Source organism: Jatropha curcas, chromosome 8 (assembly GCF_041381405.1).
Source record: "Jatropha curcas cultivar XTBG-Jc1 chromosome 8, XTBG_Jcur_1.0, whole genome shotgun sequence".
NCBI lineage: Eukaryota > Viridiplantae > Streptophyta > Magnoliopsida > Malpighiales > Euphorbiaceae > Jatropha > Jatropha curcas.
In genome coordinates this window covers 2,674,657-2,690,139 of record NC_143158.1, presented here as the reverse complement: position 1 = coordinate 2,690,139, position 15,483 = coordinate 2,674,657, and the positions used below count along the sequence as shown (strand labels likewise).

Here is a 15,483-nt window from a genome sequence, read left to right as displayed (position 1 = left end):
GGTCAGAAGCAAACCGATTCGGTTTGATGGGCTTTTACAGGCATTTTTCAAATTGGTTCCGATTTGGGCCTAATTTTTTTATCTCCTTGGAATTGAGACCGAAGTACAAAAAATTTAAAATCGAATCTCCTTTTAAAAAAATAATCAAACCAAATCAATTTGATGGAAACTTTTTTTTTCTTTTATTTTATATCCAAATATAATGGTAAGCTCGAAACATTAAAAAAAAAAAAAAAGAGAAAAAGAAAAGCTTAATCATTTATAACGACTTATGATTTTTATAAAGGTCGTGTTATGTTCTAATCCAAACTCTAAGATGTATTATTGAAAAGGGATTAGTCATTTGAAATTAGCCAAACATATAAATTCATCCATAAAATTTATTACTCTAATTTTATAACATTTTCAATTTTTATTTTGATTCATTAAATATGTATTATTGAATATTTTAACTTGTAAAATTAAATTAATTAATTGTCTATTAAATATTTAAAAAATATAAAATTATTACTGAAAAAGTTATATTAAGTATTTATTAAATTAATATTTCATATATAAAAGCTAAATATCCTAATAAGTATTATTATTAGTGTGAAAAAATATACAATATTCACTAAAATTTTGAAATTTAAATACATCGATCATCTATATAAAATGGCACCGAATTAAAGTCGTAAAGTTGACGTATTCATTTCGATTTGATACGCTTTAATGAAATAACCAAATGATTTTATGCCAACCAGGTATGTCGTATTTAATCTATAATATATATGTCCACATAATATATTTCCTACTTTAGTCACTCAATAATTTTAAAAGTTTCATTTGCATCCTATTGCAATTCGATAGGTACGGCCACAGGTTACACATGGCTAAATATGAGCGAACCTACCAACCGGACTGGCGGACCCCATCCCACTCCTTCAAGTTTTATTAACAGCCACCGCTCGCATCGCATCTCACATTCATCTCCAAAACCGGAATAAGAAAAAGTATAAATAAATAAATAAACGAAACAGAAAAAACAAACAGAAACGCAGGAAACCAGCCGCGCCGCCGCCCTTCTCTTGCTTTCCTCTCAGACATGGCAACTTCTTCTTACTCACTGTTGCACTCCTCTCTCGGTTCCTCTCTCACTCACAAACGTAAGCACTTCCATCAAAACCCTAAGCTTCCCACCGGCCGCCGTCCAACGGTTATCTTATGCACTTCTTCCACACTAGACCCCTCCCCTTCGTCTAATAACACGCCACCGGTCACCAAGCAACGCCGCGCCGCTGATGAGAACATCCGCGACGAGGCGCGTCGTCAAAATTCTGCTTCGGCTGCTAATACCTTTTCCGCTAAGTATGTTCCCTTCAACGCTGGGCCTGACTCCCGTGAGTGGTACTCGCTTGACGAGATCGTATACAGGAGTCGCTGTGGTGGACTCCTCGACGTCCAGCATGACATGGAAGCTTTGAAGAAGTTTGACGGTGCGTACTGGCGTGACTTGTTTGACTCGCGCGTTGGAAAAACTACGTGGCCGTATGGATCCGGAGTCTGGTCTAAGAAAGAGTGGGTGTTACCGGAGATTGATTCCGATGACATAGTGTCGGCTTTTGAAGGGAACTCGAATCTGTTTTGGGCTGAGCGTTTTGGCAAACAGTTTCTGGGCATGAATGATTTGTGGGTTAAACACTGCGGCATTAGCCATACTGGTAGCTTTAAGGATCTGGGCATGACCGTTCTGGTCAGCCAAGTGAACCGTTTGCGCAAAATGAAACAGCCTGTTGTTGGAGTCGGCTGCGCGTCCACTGGAGACACCTCGGCAGCACTTTCTGCTTATTGTGCATCTGCAGGAATTCCATCGATCGTTTTCTTGCCCGTAAACAAGATCTCAATGGCGCAATTGGTGCAGCCAATTGCAAATGGAGCTTTTGTATTGAGCATAGACACTGATTTTGATGGGTGCATGAAACTAATTCGTGAGGTTACAGCCGAATTGCCAATTTATTTAGCGAATTCTCTGAACAGTTTGAGGCTAGAAGGTCAAAAAACTGCTGCAATTGAGATTTTGCAGCAGTTCAATTGGGAAGTGCCAGATTGGGTTATAGTTCCAGGTGGTAATTTAGGGAATATATATGCCTTTTACAAAGGGTTTAAAATGTGTCAAGAGTTGGGGCTTGTTGATAGAATACCAAGGCTAGTTTGTGCTCAAGCTGCAAATGCTAATCCACTTTACTTGTATTACAAGTCCGGATGGGAAGATTTTAAGCCTGTGAAAGCGAATTCCACATTTGCTTCGGCTATACAAATTGGGGACCCGGTTTCTATAGACAGAGCTGTATATGCTTTGAAGAATTCAAATGGGATTGTTGAGGAAGCCACAGAGGAGGAGTTGATGGATGCAATGGCACAAGCTGATTCTACAGGGATGTTTATCTGCCCACATACGGGAGTTGCATTGACCGCATTGAATAAGCTTAGGAATAGTGGGGTTATAGGGCCTATGGATAGGACAGTGGTGGTGAGCACAGCTCATGGATTGAAATTTACTCAATCTAAGATTGATTACCACTCCAAAGCAATACCAGATATGGCCTGCAGGTTTGCTAACCCTCCTGTGCAAGTTAAGGCAGAATTTGGGGCTGTCATGGATGTTCTGAAGAATTTTTTGGGTAACAGGGTTCCTAAATAAACTATTTGGTGACATTGTAAGTTAAACGCTTAGTACTCCGAATGGCTTTTCGTTTTTAAGAGTTATCTTTATCTATTAGTTTTAATTTGGTCTTTCCTTTAATTCCACTGTAGGTTGCCTTGTTTTTACAATTTGTGGGATTTTTTTTCCCCAGTTCACTTAGGTTTTCATGAGTAGAAACTTAGCAAGCTATTGTTAGACGAATTAACCCTCTTTCAGACATGATCACAGCTTTTGCAATAATCATTCGACGGTACATTAGTGTTTCCTGCCTTTAGAAGAACATATTTTCTGCTCGTGCTAAATAAGATCTAAAAGATAGAAGCTCCTAGGAGCTTCGAAATTCACATGCTCTTTTGCTTGCGATAAGTATGAGGTATTACGGGAAAAAATAACGGGTTTAGCAATTTAAATTCAATCGTAATTTGTTACGCTTGACATATAGGCAGGGTTTTATAGTTAGTGGCTTGTTAGGCTCACGTGCAATTCAACGTTCCGAAACGCTTTTTTTTTTTTTTTTTTTCTGGGAACTCATCTTTGGCATTTTATCGAAGAAAACCCTATCATAAAGAGAAGTATTTTCCATTCTCTGAATTAATGTCTTTGATTTTGTCTATACAATCAAAGAACAGTAGAAATCATCAATGGCTATAAACAAAAGCCCATGAGAACAAAACAACGAAGAACATTTGAAGAAGGCACAAATACAAGCCAGTATTGTATATATTGACAGGCAAATGTACATATCATTCCAAATTTTTGAAGACCTTTTTCCAGTAAAATAGAAATAAGGATCATAACAATACAAACCGTAGGGCCTAGGCATAACACAAGTGGGTGTATGATCACAAGCTTCGTCTATATCTCATTATTATCACTAGCAGCAGCGGCTGCTGCCGCCGCCACCACCACCACAGTAGAAGTACCAAGAAAGAGTAATTTCATCTTCGTTGTAAATAAGAGAAAAAAATCAAAAAGAAAGATGAGAAAAGCCAAGGAAAAAAATATGATTGGAAGTTTGATAAAGGGTGTATTTCAACGGTAGAGGAAAAAAATTGACACTGTTATGTATTTCAAGCCGTTGGTTTAAGTTTTCATAGCACCAAAGAAGAGACCAGTTTCTGATCCATCACATCGATGAAACAAAATATAAGAAGAAGAAAGGATTTACAGAGAAATGGGAGATTCATGAATTAGGGCCAGAACTTGGAGATGGGCTGACAGGGTAGCCCCGAGAAATTTTGAAAAAAAATGTGAAAAATTATATTTTGCTCCCTCAAAGTATGAATATTATATTTCACCCTTGTCCAAAAATTTAAAGAATTTTATTTCGCCCATCCGAACTTCACTTCACGAGGGAGGGAGGGAGGGAGGGAGAGGATCATTGGTTGGTTGTCGTTTTGTAAGGCAGTTTTGTTTTTCTTTGACACGTCAACATCGTTTTGTAAGGCCTTTGTTTTTTTTGTTTTTGTTTTTTTGCATGTCAGCAGGCGACTTTATGATATTATCAATACTCACAATTTCAAAGCCAAAAAATAAAATCCCTGGCAAATTTTGAGGTGTCACAACGGATACATATGCAATGCTATGGAAGCGCAAGGTGCTTTAGATGTAGTAATTTTATTTGTGCATACAGGTCCAATGTTTATCTAACTTGAATTTAAGTAAACACGATATATTTATGTACAATTTTTTATATCGCCGGTAAGTGCTGTTTATTTTTTAATGAAATGATAGATTAATTATTCATATAATAAAAAAACATAATATCAAAATCCAATCCATGGGATCAGGTATAGAACTAGCTGTTTTTGCAAACATACGAGCTACTTGGTTCGCTGAACGTCTAATAAAAACAAAATCTAATAACTCGAACTCAATAAAGAGAATTTTACAATCCCGAATTGTGGAACCAAAATAAGAGTAATCCTCACTTTCTTAAGAAGAGCTTGGATCACCAATAGGTTATCATTCTCCAGGAGCAACCGATGTCCTTGATATTGCTTTTTCAACCAGCTCAACGCTTCCCGCACCACTATGGCTTCAGCAATCGGTGCACTCGTCACCCTTCCCAGCTTCATAGCTCGACCTCCCATACATCTACCTGCACAGTCTCTCACTATCCAACCTGCTGCTGCATGGACCGAATTGGGGTCAAAACTTGCATCCACGTTACATTTGAAACCTGTCAAAAGTGGATGCCATCTGTTTTGCATATTACTCTCCCATGGTACCAACTGATATTCCTCTATCGAGTTCGCAATTCGCCACGCATTAAGAGAATACTGTACATGTCTCACAATAGCCGCTGAATCACGTACTTGCTGCTGCCAAATCAACTTGTTTCTAGCATTCCATAAATCCCAAGCCGCAACACTAGCCTCCCTGTTTTTGCATCATCCATCCGTTGCATTAAGAATTCAAACCATTTATTTAAGCCCGAAACATTACCCCACCCTCCTATAGAAGTAGATAACCACGCATCTTTTGCAAATGGACAATACAGTAAACAATGGGCAACTGTTTCATCCTCCTGATGACATCGAGGACAAAGTATAGGTACCTCAATTCGTCTTCTTTGCAAAACTGAAAAAACAGGAAGAATGTCTAACAAAGCTCTCCACATAAAGTTTAGAACTTTAGGTGGAATTTTTAACTGCCAAAGCTTGCGCCAAATTCCTTACTGAAGTCTCGGAGGAAGATTAAGCTGTTCCAGCAAGATTTTATACCCGCTTCGCACTAAGTAGGCTCCCTTTGGATCGTGACGCCATATCCATCGGTCCGGAGTATCGGACAAACTCAAGGGAATCTGCAAAATCTGTTCTATCTCCTCCGAACTGAATATCTGGTGAAGCGCATCATTATCCCACTGGCGACTAACCGGATTTATAGCTCAGCAACACACAAATCTTCAATACCCGTGTTATTAGAAGATCGAATGAAAGGCTGTTGAGGGTCAAGCAACCAGGGAACACCAAAAACTAAAGTATCCTTCCCATTACCAATCTTCCGCACACACCCTGCACGAAGCATACTCTGTCCAGCGATCAAACTCCTCCATATCTGGCTTGGGTTTTTGCCCAATGGTGCGTTTAAAAATCCGTATCCGGATGATAACGGGCTTTATAAATTCTACTCTCCAATGCCTTTGGTCTCGTGAGAATATTCCATCCGCTTTTAGCTAGCATGGCCAAATTAAAATTGCGGAGTGATCTGAATCCCATACCTTCCTCTCTCTTTCTTCGACCCATATTCCTCCACGACATCCATTGTATACCTGAGGTACCTTCTCCCCCATTTTGCCACCAAAATCTATTCATTGCTGTTTCAATGGTAGTACAGGTATTGACTGGAAGTAAGAAAACTGTCATTAAACAGTTCGGAATCGCCTGTACAACTGTTTTCGATAAAATTTCCTTTCCGGCGCGTATAAGAGCTTACGTTTCCAGCCTTGCAATCGTTGCCAAACCTTATCAATTACATAATGAAAAACTTGCTGCTTGTTCCTCCCCACAACAGCCGGTAGTCCAAGGTATTTACGCAAGTGCCGTTTAGTTATTCCAGAAATATATATTAATTGGATAGAACTCCTAAATTTAATATCATTTCCAAGGCAAATCATGCAAATCTCAATGTCTTATAAACACTTCTAATTCTACTGTGGAAATGCAACAAAGCCAGCTTCCATTCAAGGGGACATCAGGATTGGCTGGGAAAGTTGATACTGATATGCATTAGCAAGCTCCACCTCCTCCTTAGACCGGAACCTTAATCTAATCTCCATCCTCATCTTCATTTGACACAATGAATCTCTTATCTCTCTTCCTTTTTACCACATGATGAAGCATAATAATAATAATAATAATAATCAGCAGCAGCAGATAAAATGATCTAACAAAAATTTCATGAACTATCAAAAGCAGAACTAAATCACGCAACAAACAACATGCTTGATGTTTTTACACCTTACAGGCCAACTATATTCAGGAGTAACTATAGAGTGATATGCTTTTGTCATCTGATACACTAGCAAGTCGACCACCACGGGCACCAGACCCTTGTGGTGGCTGAAAAGCAACTCCCCAAACTTGATCTGTATGATTGCTCATTGTCTGAACAGCAGCCCTCATATTAAGATCCCATAGCCTTACAGTTCTATCACTTGAGCCTGTTGCAATAGCTGCTCCATCAGGGCTTGCGTCAACACTTAATACCCAGCCTGCATGGCCAGACATTGCTGTAACCAAGCTTTTTCCCTCTGCATCGTACATGTGGACATGATTATCATCTGATGCAGAAAAGAGCACCCGAGGATCAATAGGAGAATAAACAAGAGAACGCACAGGCATGAAATGGCCTTCCAGATGGTGGAGAAATTTTGCTCGAGCTACGTCAAAAATAGAAATAGTGCCATCCATTAAGCCACAAGCAAGTCGTCTCCCATCAGGACTCCATGCAACTGACAACACAAACTTCTTGCTGCTATTCTTATCAGATGGCTTGGGTCCTTCTGGACGAGGAACTGATAGGGTGGCAATCAGTTTCCATGTTGCAGTGTCCCAAAGTTTGACCGATGCGCTACCACCACCAGCAACTGCAAGAGTGGTACCCTGCAGGTAGATCAATTGTTAATATTGGATGAATGCAAATACAAAAATTTTGCATCCTCTCATAATCCAACAGTATCATACCTAACTAAGAGGAAACTGCTAAAGAAGAAAATGGCAGCTATACAGATATCTCTACAAAATGTAGCCCAAGCTACTTAGAAGAAATTATATACATGCCAACAAACACGTGTCTCACTGCCACATTATTAAATATTTTAACAGTATGAATAGCATTAAGCTTTCACCTTAACCTCAGGATACCGGTCGTAATCATAATTTGATAAGTGGAACAAGGAACCAAGATCTTCTATATTGTCAGCTATCTAATACCAGTGAATTTAGCTTCAGTTATACTTGAGGTAATACTGGTAAACCATATAATCATTCGACTACTTGCTTCATAACACAAGAACAAGACCAGTGAATGCAGCAGTTAAATTTCCAATGATAATATATATAAATCGACAAGTCCATGAAAATATACTGAACCCATCATGGCCCTTTCTGCTACTGAAGACCATAAGGTATACTACCCAATTAACAAAAGCCTCCCAAATTCATGAAATAAACCCATTTAGCACAAGATGACCATAAGTAAGTTCCACACTAAACTTTTTATAAAAATGAAATTTGACTTGATACCAAAATTTGGAACTGAAGAGTTTATCTTAAGGCTTGGACACCTCTCCAGTTATCCCTTAGCAATATGAGCAGGAAACAATACATTCTAGTGAAGTTTTAAAAACGCTTAACAAGCCCTAACTCATTCTGCTTCTAGTACTAGCATGGGTGCCCTTACTTCTACAAAATACTAGGTTTCAGAAGTCTCAATGCCCCGCAAAGCAATTATTCTTTTTCTAGCAAAGCTTCATTTTTATAACTATAGTGCCACATGACTTCAGTGTAAGGGTAAAATTATTACACTTGTAACCTAGAAATTAAGGGGTCAGATAGCCTCTCTGCAAAAGTAAAGTAAGCGAAGGCTGCATACATCAACCCTCCTCGGAGTCCACAAATATGAATTGCTTCGTGCATTAGGTCACCCTTCATTGTGCCTCATCTTATTAAAAAAAGTATGAAATTTTATACATAATTCTCAAGACAATAAATCTTAAAGGCCAAATAATGCCAGTAAGTGCCAGCTAGATCGAGTCTTGCTAGTGTTTTAGATGGAGGGCTCAAGGGAAGAGAGACAGCTATCCCATAATTTACTTTGTTCATTAGATAAAGAAAAATAATAACGATAAAATTGTGAGCTAATCTTAAACTTCTATCTAAAGTGCTTAATGGCTAATGTGGTTGGTTACCCTTACGCAATTTGTAGACAAAGGATATGTAATAAATGGTTTCCATGTGGGCTACTGCAAAAACCAACAGATAATTTGGGTAAATATATAATGAATATGCAAACTTAAGCAAAAACCAAATAAGTCGTACTGAAGTCAAAATAGTAACTGGCAATGATTATTCAATGTTATACTTTCACTCGAAGATTATTCTTCGAGATATCGTTCAATCTCAAAAATGGAAGCAAAGATTCTAAATTCCCATTATTTTGTCCAATTTTGCTTACCTTGGGATCAAACTGCATTTGCCAAACTTCCGATGGAGGAGCTTCGAGAGTTGCGATGCTAGCATTGGTATCGACATCGAAGACTCGAACGAAGCTATCAAGGGAGGCAGAAGCCGCGATGACGCCGGAGGGATGCGCCGCCACGGCAACAACACCGAGACAGTGTCCGGTGTTGGTGCGCACTAGGTTAAGGTCGTCAAGTGATCCAGTGAGCTGGTTGGGGCTCCACAGCTTGACGGTCTCGTCAAGTGATCCGGTAAGCAGGAGAGAAGGTCGGGACTCGGTAGCAGGGACCCACGTTGCAGCCCATACTGACTCGTCGTGCGCGTTCTCAATCGATTTTAGGCCTGCAAGTTTCATTGATTCGGATGTAGGAATTGATGTGAAGTAAGAACCCTAGAATTACTTCTTCAGAATTTGGAAGTCTTGTTTTACTCTTTTGGGGGATTTTCGAAAAATCTATGTCGTCGGGGTAGTTAATAGTTTTGTTACAATTTAAGGTCAAAAAAAGGTACCTAAGTCCTCAAATTTATCCAGTTTTAGCTATTAAATACTGCTTCAATTTTATGTATTACTATTAAGTCCCTATAAGTTAACTTAAATGTTAAAGATTGATAATTTAAAAAGATTTTTGATTTATTGATTAGTTAAAAATATTTTTTTTAACTCCATTGATTAAAGACTTTGGTAGTTTTTTCAACTAATATTTAGAATATTTACATTTAATTTTCATTTTCATTCTCATTCTCGTATAAAATTCAATTCCAAAGAAAAATTGTAAATCAATAAAATAAAATAACAAGAATTAAACAAATTAAATTGATAAAAAAGAATGAATAGATATATGAATACCTGTCATTGTCTATTTGGTTTGACGTGCAGTTCACCTCTGGGGCTGGGCCTATTTGGTGGAGTCTAGGAAAAGGAACTCACCTCTTCATCATATTTGGCCACGCAGAAAGTAAAGCTAGTGCCTCATCTTATATACATTCTCTTTAAACTCAATATTTTTCAAATATTAATAATAATAAATAAATAAATAACTAAAATCGAAACATATTTTTAACACCATTGACATCAAGCAATCCAAACTTTATACTCAAACTCTCAAGTCTAAGTAACAGTGGCTCAAAGCTGTGACCAAAAAACACAACTAGAGGCCTTACACCATTAAAAAAAAAGAAAATTAGCACAAAAATCTCACTCACATCCTATGTAAAAGGGAGCTCTGAGAGATGGCTGAAAAAACTTACCCAAAGCTCCTTCCTATATATTAATTAATGTATTTATATTTTATATACCACACCAATATTTATACTACTATAACCGCATGATATAATATATGTTAAATTATGTTTTTATTTTTCCTTTTCTGTTTTCTCTGTTGTGCAGCTTCCAATTCTCCGTCTTCTGTATCATAATTTTTCTTTTTCAATTGCATGCATAGCAGGCCAAATCACCGTAACGGAAATGTGTCTGTCAGCTTCGTATTGTTGACGGGCATCAAATTGGGCCTGTATCTGCGCCACGGCCCATGCTTCTCCTCTCGTTCATGGAGTTTATTTTCTCTAGTCTCCATTCGCCTCTTAGCCTGGCAATGAAAGTGTCGGCCTTGGCGTTGACATCTGGACTGGGACAAAAAACGGATGTTCCGCTCCCATCTCCACGCTCCATTACGCTGACTGCCTCTGTTGACTGCCTATCCAGCTCCTGATAGTCTGGAGAGCTGCACCGAGAACTGTGGGCGCTTCTTATCTTAACATAATCGCCTTTGACTGTAAACTTAAACCCTGGCACTCTGAACGGCGGTGGTGGAGGCGGAGGAGGCATAGGAATTAGCGGAGATTGTCCTCCGTCATTCACATTTTCCTCATAGAAATTGTTGGCTCTTGTTGGCAATGGTGGTCGGCCTGCTGAGGTAGTACTTCGTCTCCTGTAGGGTGCTTGTGGAGGTGTTGATGGTGCTGGGGGTGGTGGAGGTGGCGGAGGCGCTGGTGGTGATATATGATTCTTAAGCTTGGTCCACCTGTTTGATGTGGAGAGAGACGGTCGTGGTGGAGGAGGCGGCGGCGGAGGTGGAGTAGAAAATGAAGAAAATGAATGAATTCTCTTACTTTTGGTTCCTTTTCTGAACAAACTCTGGAACATTGATGGTGGTGGAGGTGGAGGTGGCGGCGGAGGTGGAGGAACAGTAAACACTGGCGATTCAGGCGGAGAATGGTTTTTATCATCGTATAAACTCTTTGTTCTTTGTTTCTTCTTTCTTTTGCTCTGATGGTATAACGAAATCAAAGCCATTTTCAACTCCTTAGTTGCATTATTCTTTTTACGCTCGCTTTTACGCTCTGATCGAGCAGTCTTCATAACTGGTGGAGGTGGTGGAGGCCGCGGGGGAGGCGGAGGAGGAGGAGGTGGCGTTGCTGGCGGAGTTTCGGTATTTGAAAATTGATGATGATTTTCACCAGGTTTGCCTACCTTTTCTTTAGGCGGAACAGTGCTATAACTTCTCCTCTGTTTGCGATTTCTTGCCGCTGGCGGTGGTGGGGGTGGTGGTGGTGGAGGAGGTGGCGTCGGCGACTTCGGTGGAGGCGGAGGCGATGAGGAACGCAGTACGTAAGTATCAACAGGAATTTCCTTAACATTAGATTCTTCAAATATACTTTGCTGTCTACGATGGTAAATATATTGCGATGACGACCACGCCGGTGATCGGTTCTTGCTTATTTCAAAATCATCATAGAACCGGAAGCGATCATCACCGGATTCAAAGAAAGATTCTTTCCTCAGATCTGGGTAGGAGCTACTACTCCTCTTTAACCTCCGTAAACCGCCAGTAGGCGGTGTTGATGGCACGAGCTGATCGTCAAACCAATTATTGGAAACAAAGTGGCGTTCTTGTTTACTATGAGAAACATTGCGATTGGTATTATTGTTAGCATCTTCTGGAAGAGGTGATTCGTCGTCATTTTTTCTAGCAAAGATACCACAAAGGATCGCAAACAAGACGAGAAAGATATTGACAGAGTCCCAACTCTTCTTAACAGTACTGGGTCGAAGTTTATTATTATGAAACGAAGGGATGGCGAAGAAGAAGAGAAGAAATGCAATGATGGACAAGAGTAAGATAAGTAACGGAAGATTAAGGAGAGGAGATAGAGAGCTACGGCGAGGAGGAGGCATGGAGGAGGAGGAAGATGGCGAAGGGAGAAGGGTGGTGGGTCTGTGTTTAATTGTTTAGTTTTGGGTTTTGGTTGGTCTTTGCCTCTTTGAGTTTTGCTTGTGAGGGAAGAGAGAAGGATTGTTTATTTATTTATTTATTTATTTTCTCTCTGAAATTTGAGCAAGACAGAGATGTTGTATAAGAATATTAAATAATTATGAAACGAAATAATGGACATTTAATTGTAAATACTGATAAATAAACATAAATCACATTAAAATATTTGGCTGTTACGGACAAGCTCTTTATTGAGTTAATTGTTGATATTTATGACATAATATATGTGTATTTTACTTTTATTGAGAAATATATTCATTTTAAACTAATTGCCAAGACATAATAATATTTTCTTTTACACACCAAAATATAATCTAATGGTATACTAAAAAAATAATATTTTTTATTAGGTACAATATGCCGGGAATAAAAGAAAAATATGCATTCTCACGTGAAATTTATATTTGAAATTATTTTTATTCAGAGGATGTTTATCTAAATATATAATTATTTGAGTATGAAACAATAGTAATAAATCTAAAAAAAATTTCAGTATTAATATATAGCAAAATATCAAACAAAATTAATTTTAATACAGTCAATCTAGAAAAAAAAAATCAATTTAGACCACATAATTAAAGATTTTGTTAACACAACTTTAATTACATTACCAACAACAACAAGCAACATAAAAATCAGAAAATTCTCGTGCGCATAATGCACTATGTATCACTGTTATTGTACGAATGACAACAATACAATCGAGTGTTATATAATAAAAACATGAACACCTTAATTTTAACTGTATACCATATTAAATAAATAAATAATCAATTATTTTTTATATAAATTCAAGAAAATTTCTGGCCTATGCTGTTGGTCTCAGATATCAAATCAATAAGAAAACGGTGATTTTTTTCTAAAACATTATTGTTTTCTTTTTTTTTCTCTACTTATAATTAAAAAAACATTCATTTAAATCAGTATAAAAATGAAAAATATTAAATTCAACTTTAAATATAGTCTATAATATTATTTCTTAATATCCTGGCTAACATCCTCCAGCGTAAGCCATATTTTGTCCAGATTAAGAATCTGATTTGCAGAGATGTCTTAAACTAATTTGTTAACCAAACATACAAGAACTTCTCTAGTGTAAGCAAAAGACCTGGCAATGTTCATTGTGGCCACGTGTACTCCAGTCCAGAAGACAAACAAAGTTAATACTGTACAGAAAAACAAATGTATTTTTTTTTTTAAGGTGACTGACTTTGTATGATTGGAGCGTGACAGTAATCATTGAAATAATATCCTTTACAACAAAAAAACATTACCTTTAATTGGTTTCTTTCACCTTTCAAAAGAGCAAAATCAAACGCTTATGACTCTGCTCTTTTCCTGTTTATCATTATTATTAACATTGCTCTTCACCAATTTATGAACATGTAAATAGGTTTTTGTTTGTTCACACGTTATAATCAAACATATTGAAGATGTAAAAAATAAAAATAAAAAAAAAAAGAGAAGTTGGACATGACACATAATTTTTAATGTAACGAATCAAAATGTTTAAAATACTCCGATAAAAGTTTAATGCGGTATAAATATATATAACAATGTTTTGGATACTCAAAAATCATGCGAAATTCAAGTTGGACTAAATATATTTTTTAAAAAATTATTATTGTCTTTAATGATTATTACATTTGATAACAGTGATTACTAAATTACAAATATCCAGCTACCAACTATTAACGACTACCTCCAATTATCATTCAGCACAAAACAACTGAACAGACCCTTAGCGGTACAGATAACCAAAAGTGGTTTGAATTCTCAAATTGCATCCGTCAGGAGTAGACTAGCTGGTGCGATAAGCTTTTCACATGTCAAATGGAAAGGGATCAGGCTCTGAAATTTTCAAGGATATTTCTGGAAGTTGTTAAGTTCACATTATTAAATTATCAATCATGAAAATTAAATGTCTTGATAATTTGATAAGTACTTTTATTTTCATATCAATTGATTAAAAATGTCATTTGAAATTCACATAATTTAATCAACTCGATTAAAATTTTTTATTAGAAAATCAATCAGGGTCGAAATAAATGAAATTGGTTTAAAATTATTGTATTTTATTTTTAAAATTAATTGACTTATATTATTTTTCTTCCATTTGGGTTTTAGAAATAGTTTTATTCTGGACATTTAGGGTGGCATTGCCAACCCCAAAGAGAAATTCATTGTTTGGTACATTGGAAAATATAGCAAGAGAAAAGGTATCCTCATGCGTGACAACTACTGGTCCTTCAAAATCATAGCAACTTAGGCCAAACAGTGCCACCCCTTCAAGGGGAAAGATATTATTTGAACCCTAGCGTTTATCTTATTCATGTCCCACACGCCATTTTCTTCCTCAAAAAGCTTATTAAAAGTTTGAACTATCACCACTTTAGTACTCCCGCGCCTGGCATTTGGGAACCCACTTTCTCTGCCCTAGATAAGAAGACCACGCTATGTAAACCCAACCACGTAATCAAGCTAAATCGAAAGTGTCGGTATTAATTTTCAAATTGAAGAATTGAAATTATTTATTTTGATCGAACTTTGATTTTAATTTCAATTGATCTTGACTATTACTCTTCAACTTTGATTGATTCCGACTGCCTTTTCGAGCTAAAATTCAAAAAGAAAAATGAATTGAAATTGATCCAAGTTTACGGAATTGAAATTCAGCCGGTTTCATTTGCCATGTCAAACCCAACCAATCCAAAAACCAAATTTTGGGTGGGTTTGCATACTATGGGAAGGGACGTGTATGGCACGCGCTCACATAACGAGTAGGATTAGAGAATTTGTTCAGTGTTGATTGCAAAAGGAGGTAAGGTGGGGTAGGGACTTTGGTTTCTTGAAAGAAAAATTTTATATGAGTAAAAAGGACAGGTTGAGGGATGATAGCCACCGGCCACGAAGTATCCTCTAAGTCTTCCCAACGGCAGCTTCGTTCGCTTCCGGTGGACAGCCTGTTCTTTCTCTCACGTGAGAGTTTCATGCTCTAATTTAATATTTCTAAAGATTTATTAAAGAAATGAAAGAGAGAAAAATAAAAATCAATTAATCATGTTAATAATGTGGGAATGGTAGCTTTCATTGTTCATTAATTTTCTGGAATTAAATAATTAAGTTCATACATATATATATTTAAATATTGAATTCGGTTCATAAACAAAAGTAATGTCTTTCTTTTCTTTTTTTTTTTTTTTTTTAACACAAAATGAAGCGGCAGCCTGAATTATTAGTAGAATGATCATTATCTATATAACATCACAATTATTTAGTTAAAGGGTAATTAGCTGATTAATTGATCATTGATCTTTCATTCCTCCGTTCCAAATATATATCG

The 15,483-nt window shown here is 37.2% G+C and overlaps 3 protein-coding genes across 3 annotated transcripts; 1 reads left to right on the top strand and 2 right to left on the bottom strand.

Annotated features, from left to right (window-relative positions):
* Positions 1-937: 937 nt before the first annotated feature.
* On the top strand, positions 938-2,765 carry MTO2 (Pyridoxal-5'-phosphate-dependent enzyme family protein). The gene has a single exon (XM_012221603.4). The coding sequence runs from the start codon at positions 1,085-1,087 to the stop codon at positions 2,678-2,680; it is 1,596 nt and encodes a 531-aa protein (XP_012076993.1). The 5' UTR covers positions 938-1,084; the 3' UTR covers positions 2,681-2,765.
* Positions 2,766-6,567: 3,802 nt separating this feature from the next.
* Positions 6,568-9,369, bottom strand: VIP3 (Transducin/WD40 repeat-like superfamily protein). The gene is made up of 2 exons (XM_012221601.4): positions 8,864-9,369; positions 6,568-7,290 (listed from the first exon to the last, which is right to left on the bottom strand). Exons 1-2 carry the CDS (start codon positions 9,221-9,223, stop codon positions 6,664-6,666), a joined length of 987 nt encoding a protein of 328 aa, XP_012076991.3. The 5' UTR covers positions 9,224-9,369; the 3' UTR covers positions 6,568-6,663.
* A 565-nt stretch (positions 9,370-9,934) lies between these two features.
* LOC105638350 (hydroxyproline-rich glycoprotein family protein) lies at positions 9,935-12,187 on the bottom strand. The gene has a single exon (XM_037637114.2). It carries the CDS (start codon positions 12,041-12,043, stop codon positions 10,367-10,369), a length of 1,677 nt encoding a protein of 558 aa, XP_037493042.1. The 5' UTR covers positions 12,044-12,187; the 3' UTR covers positions 9,935-10,366.
* Positions 12,188-15,483: the final 3,296 nt, after the last annotated feature.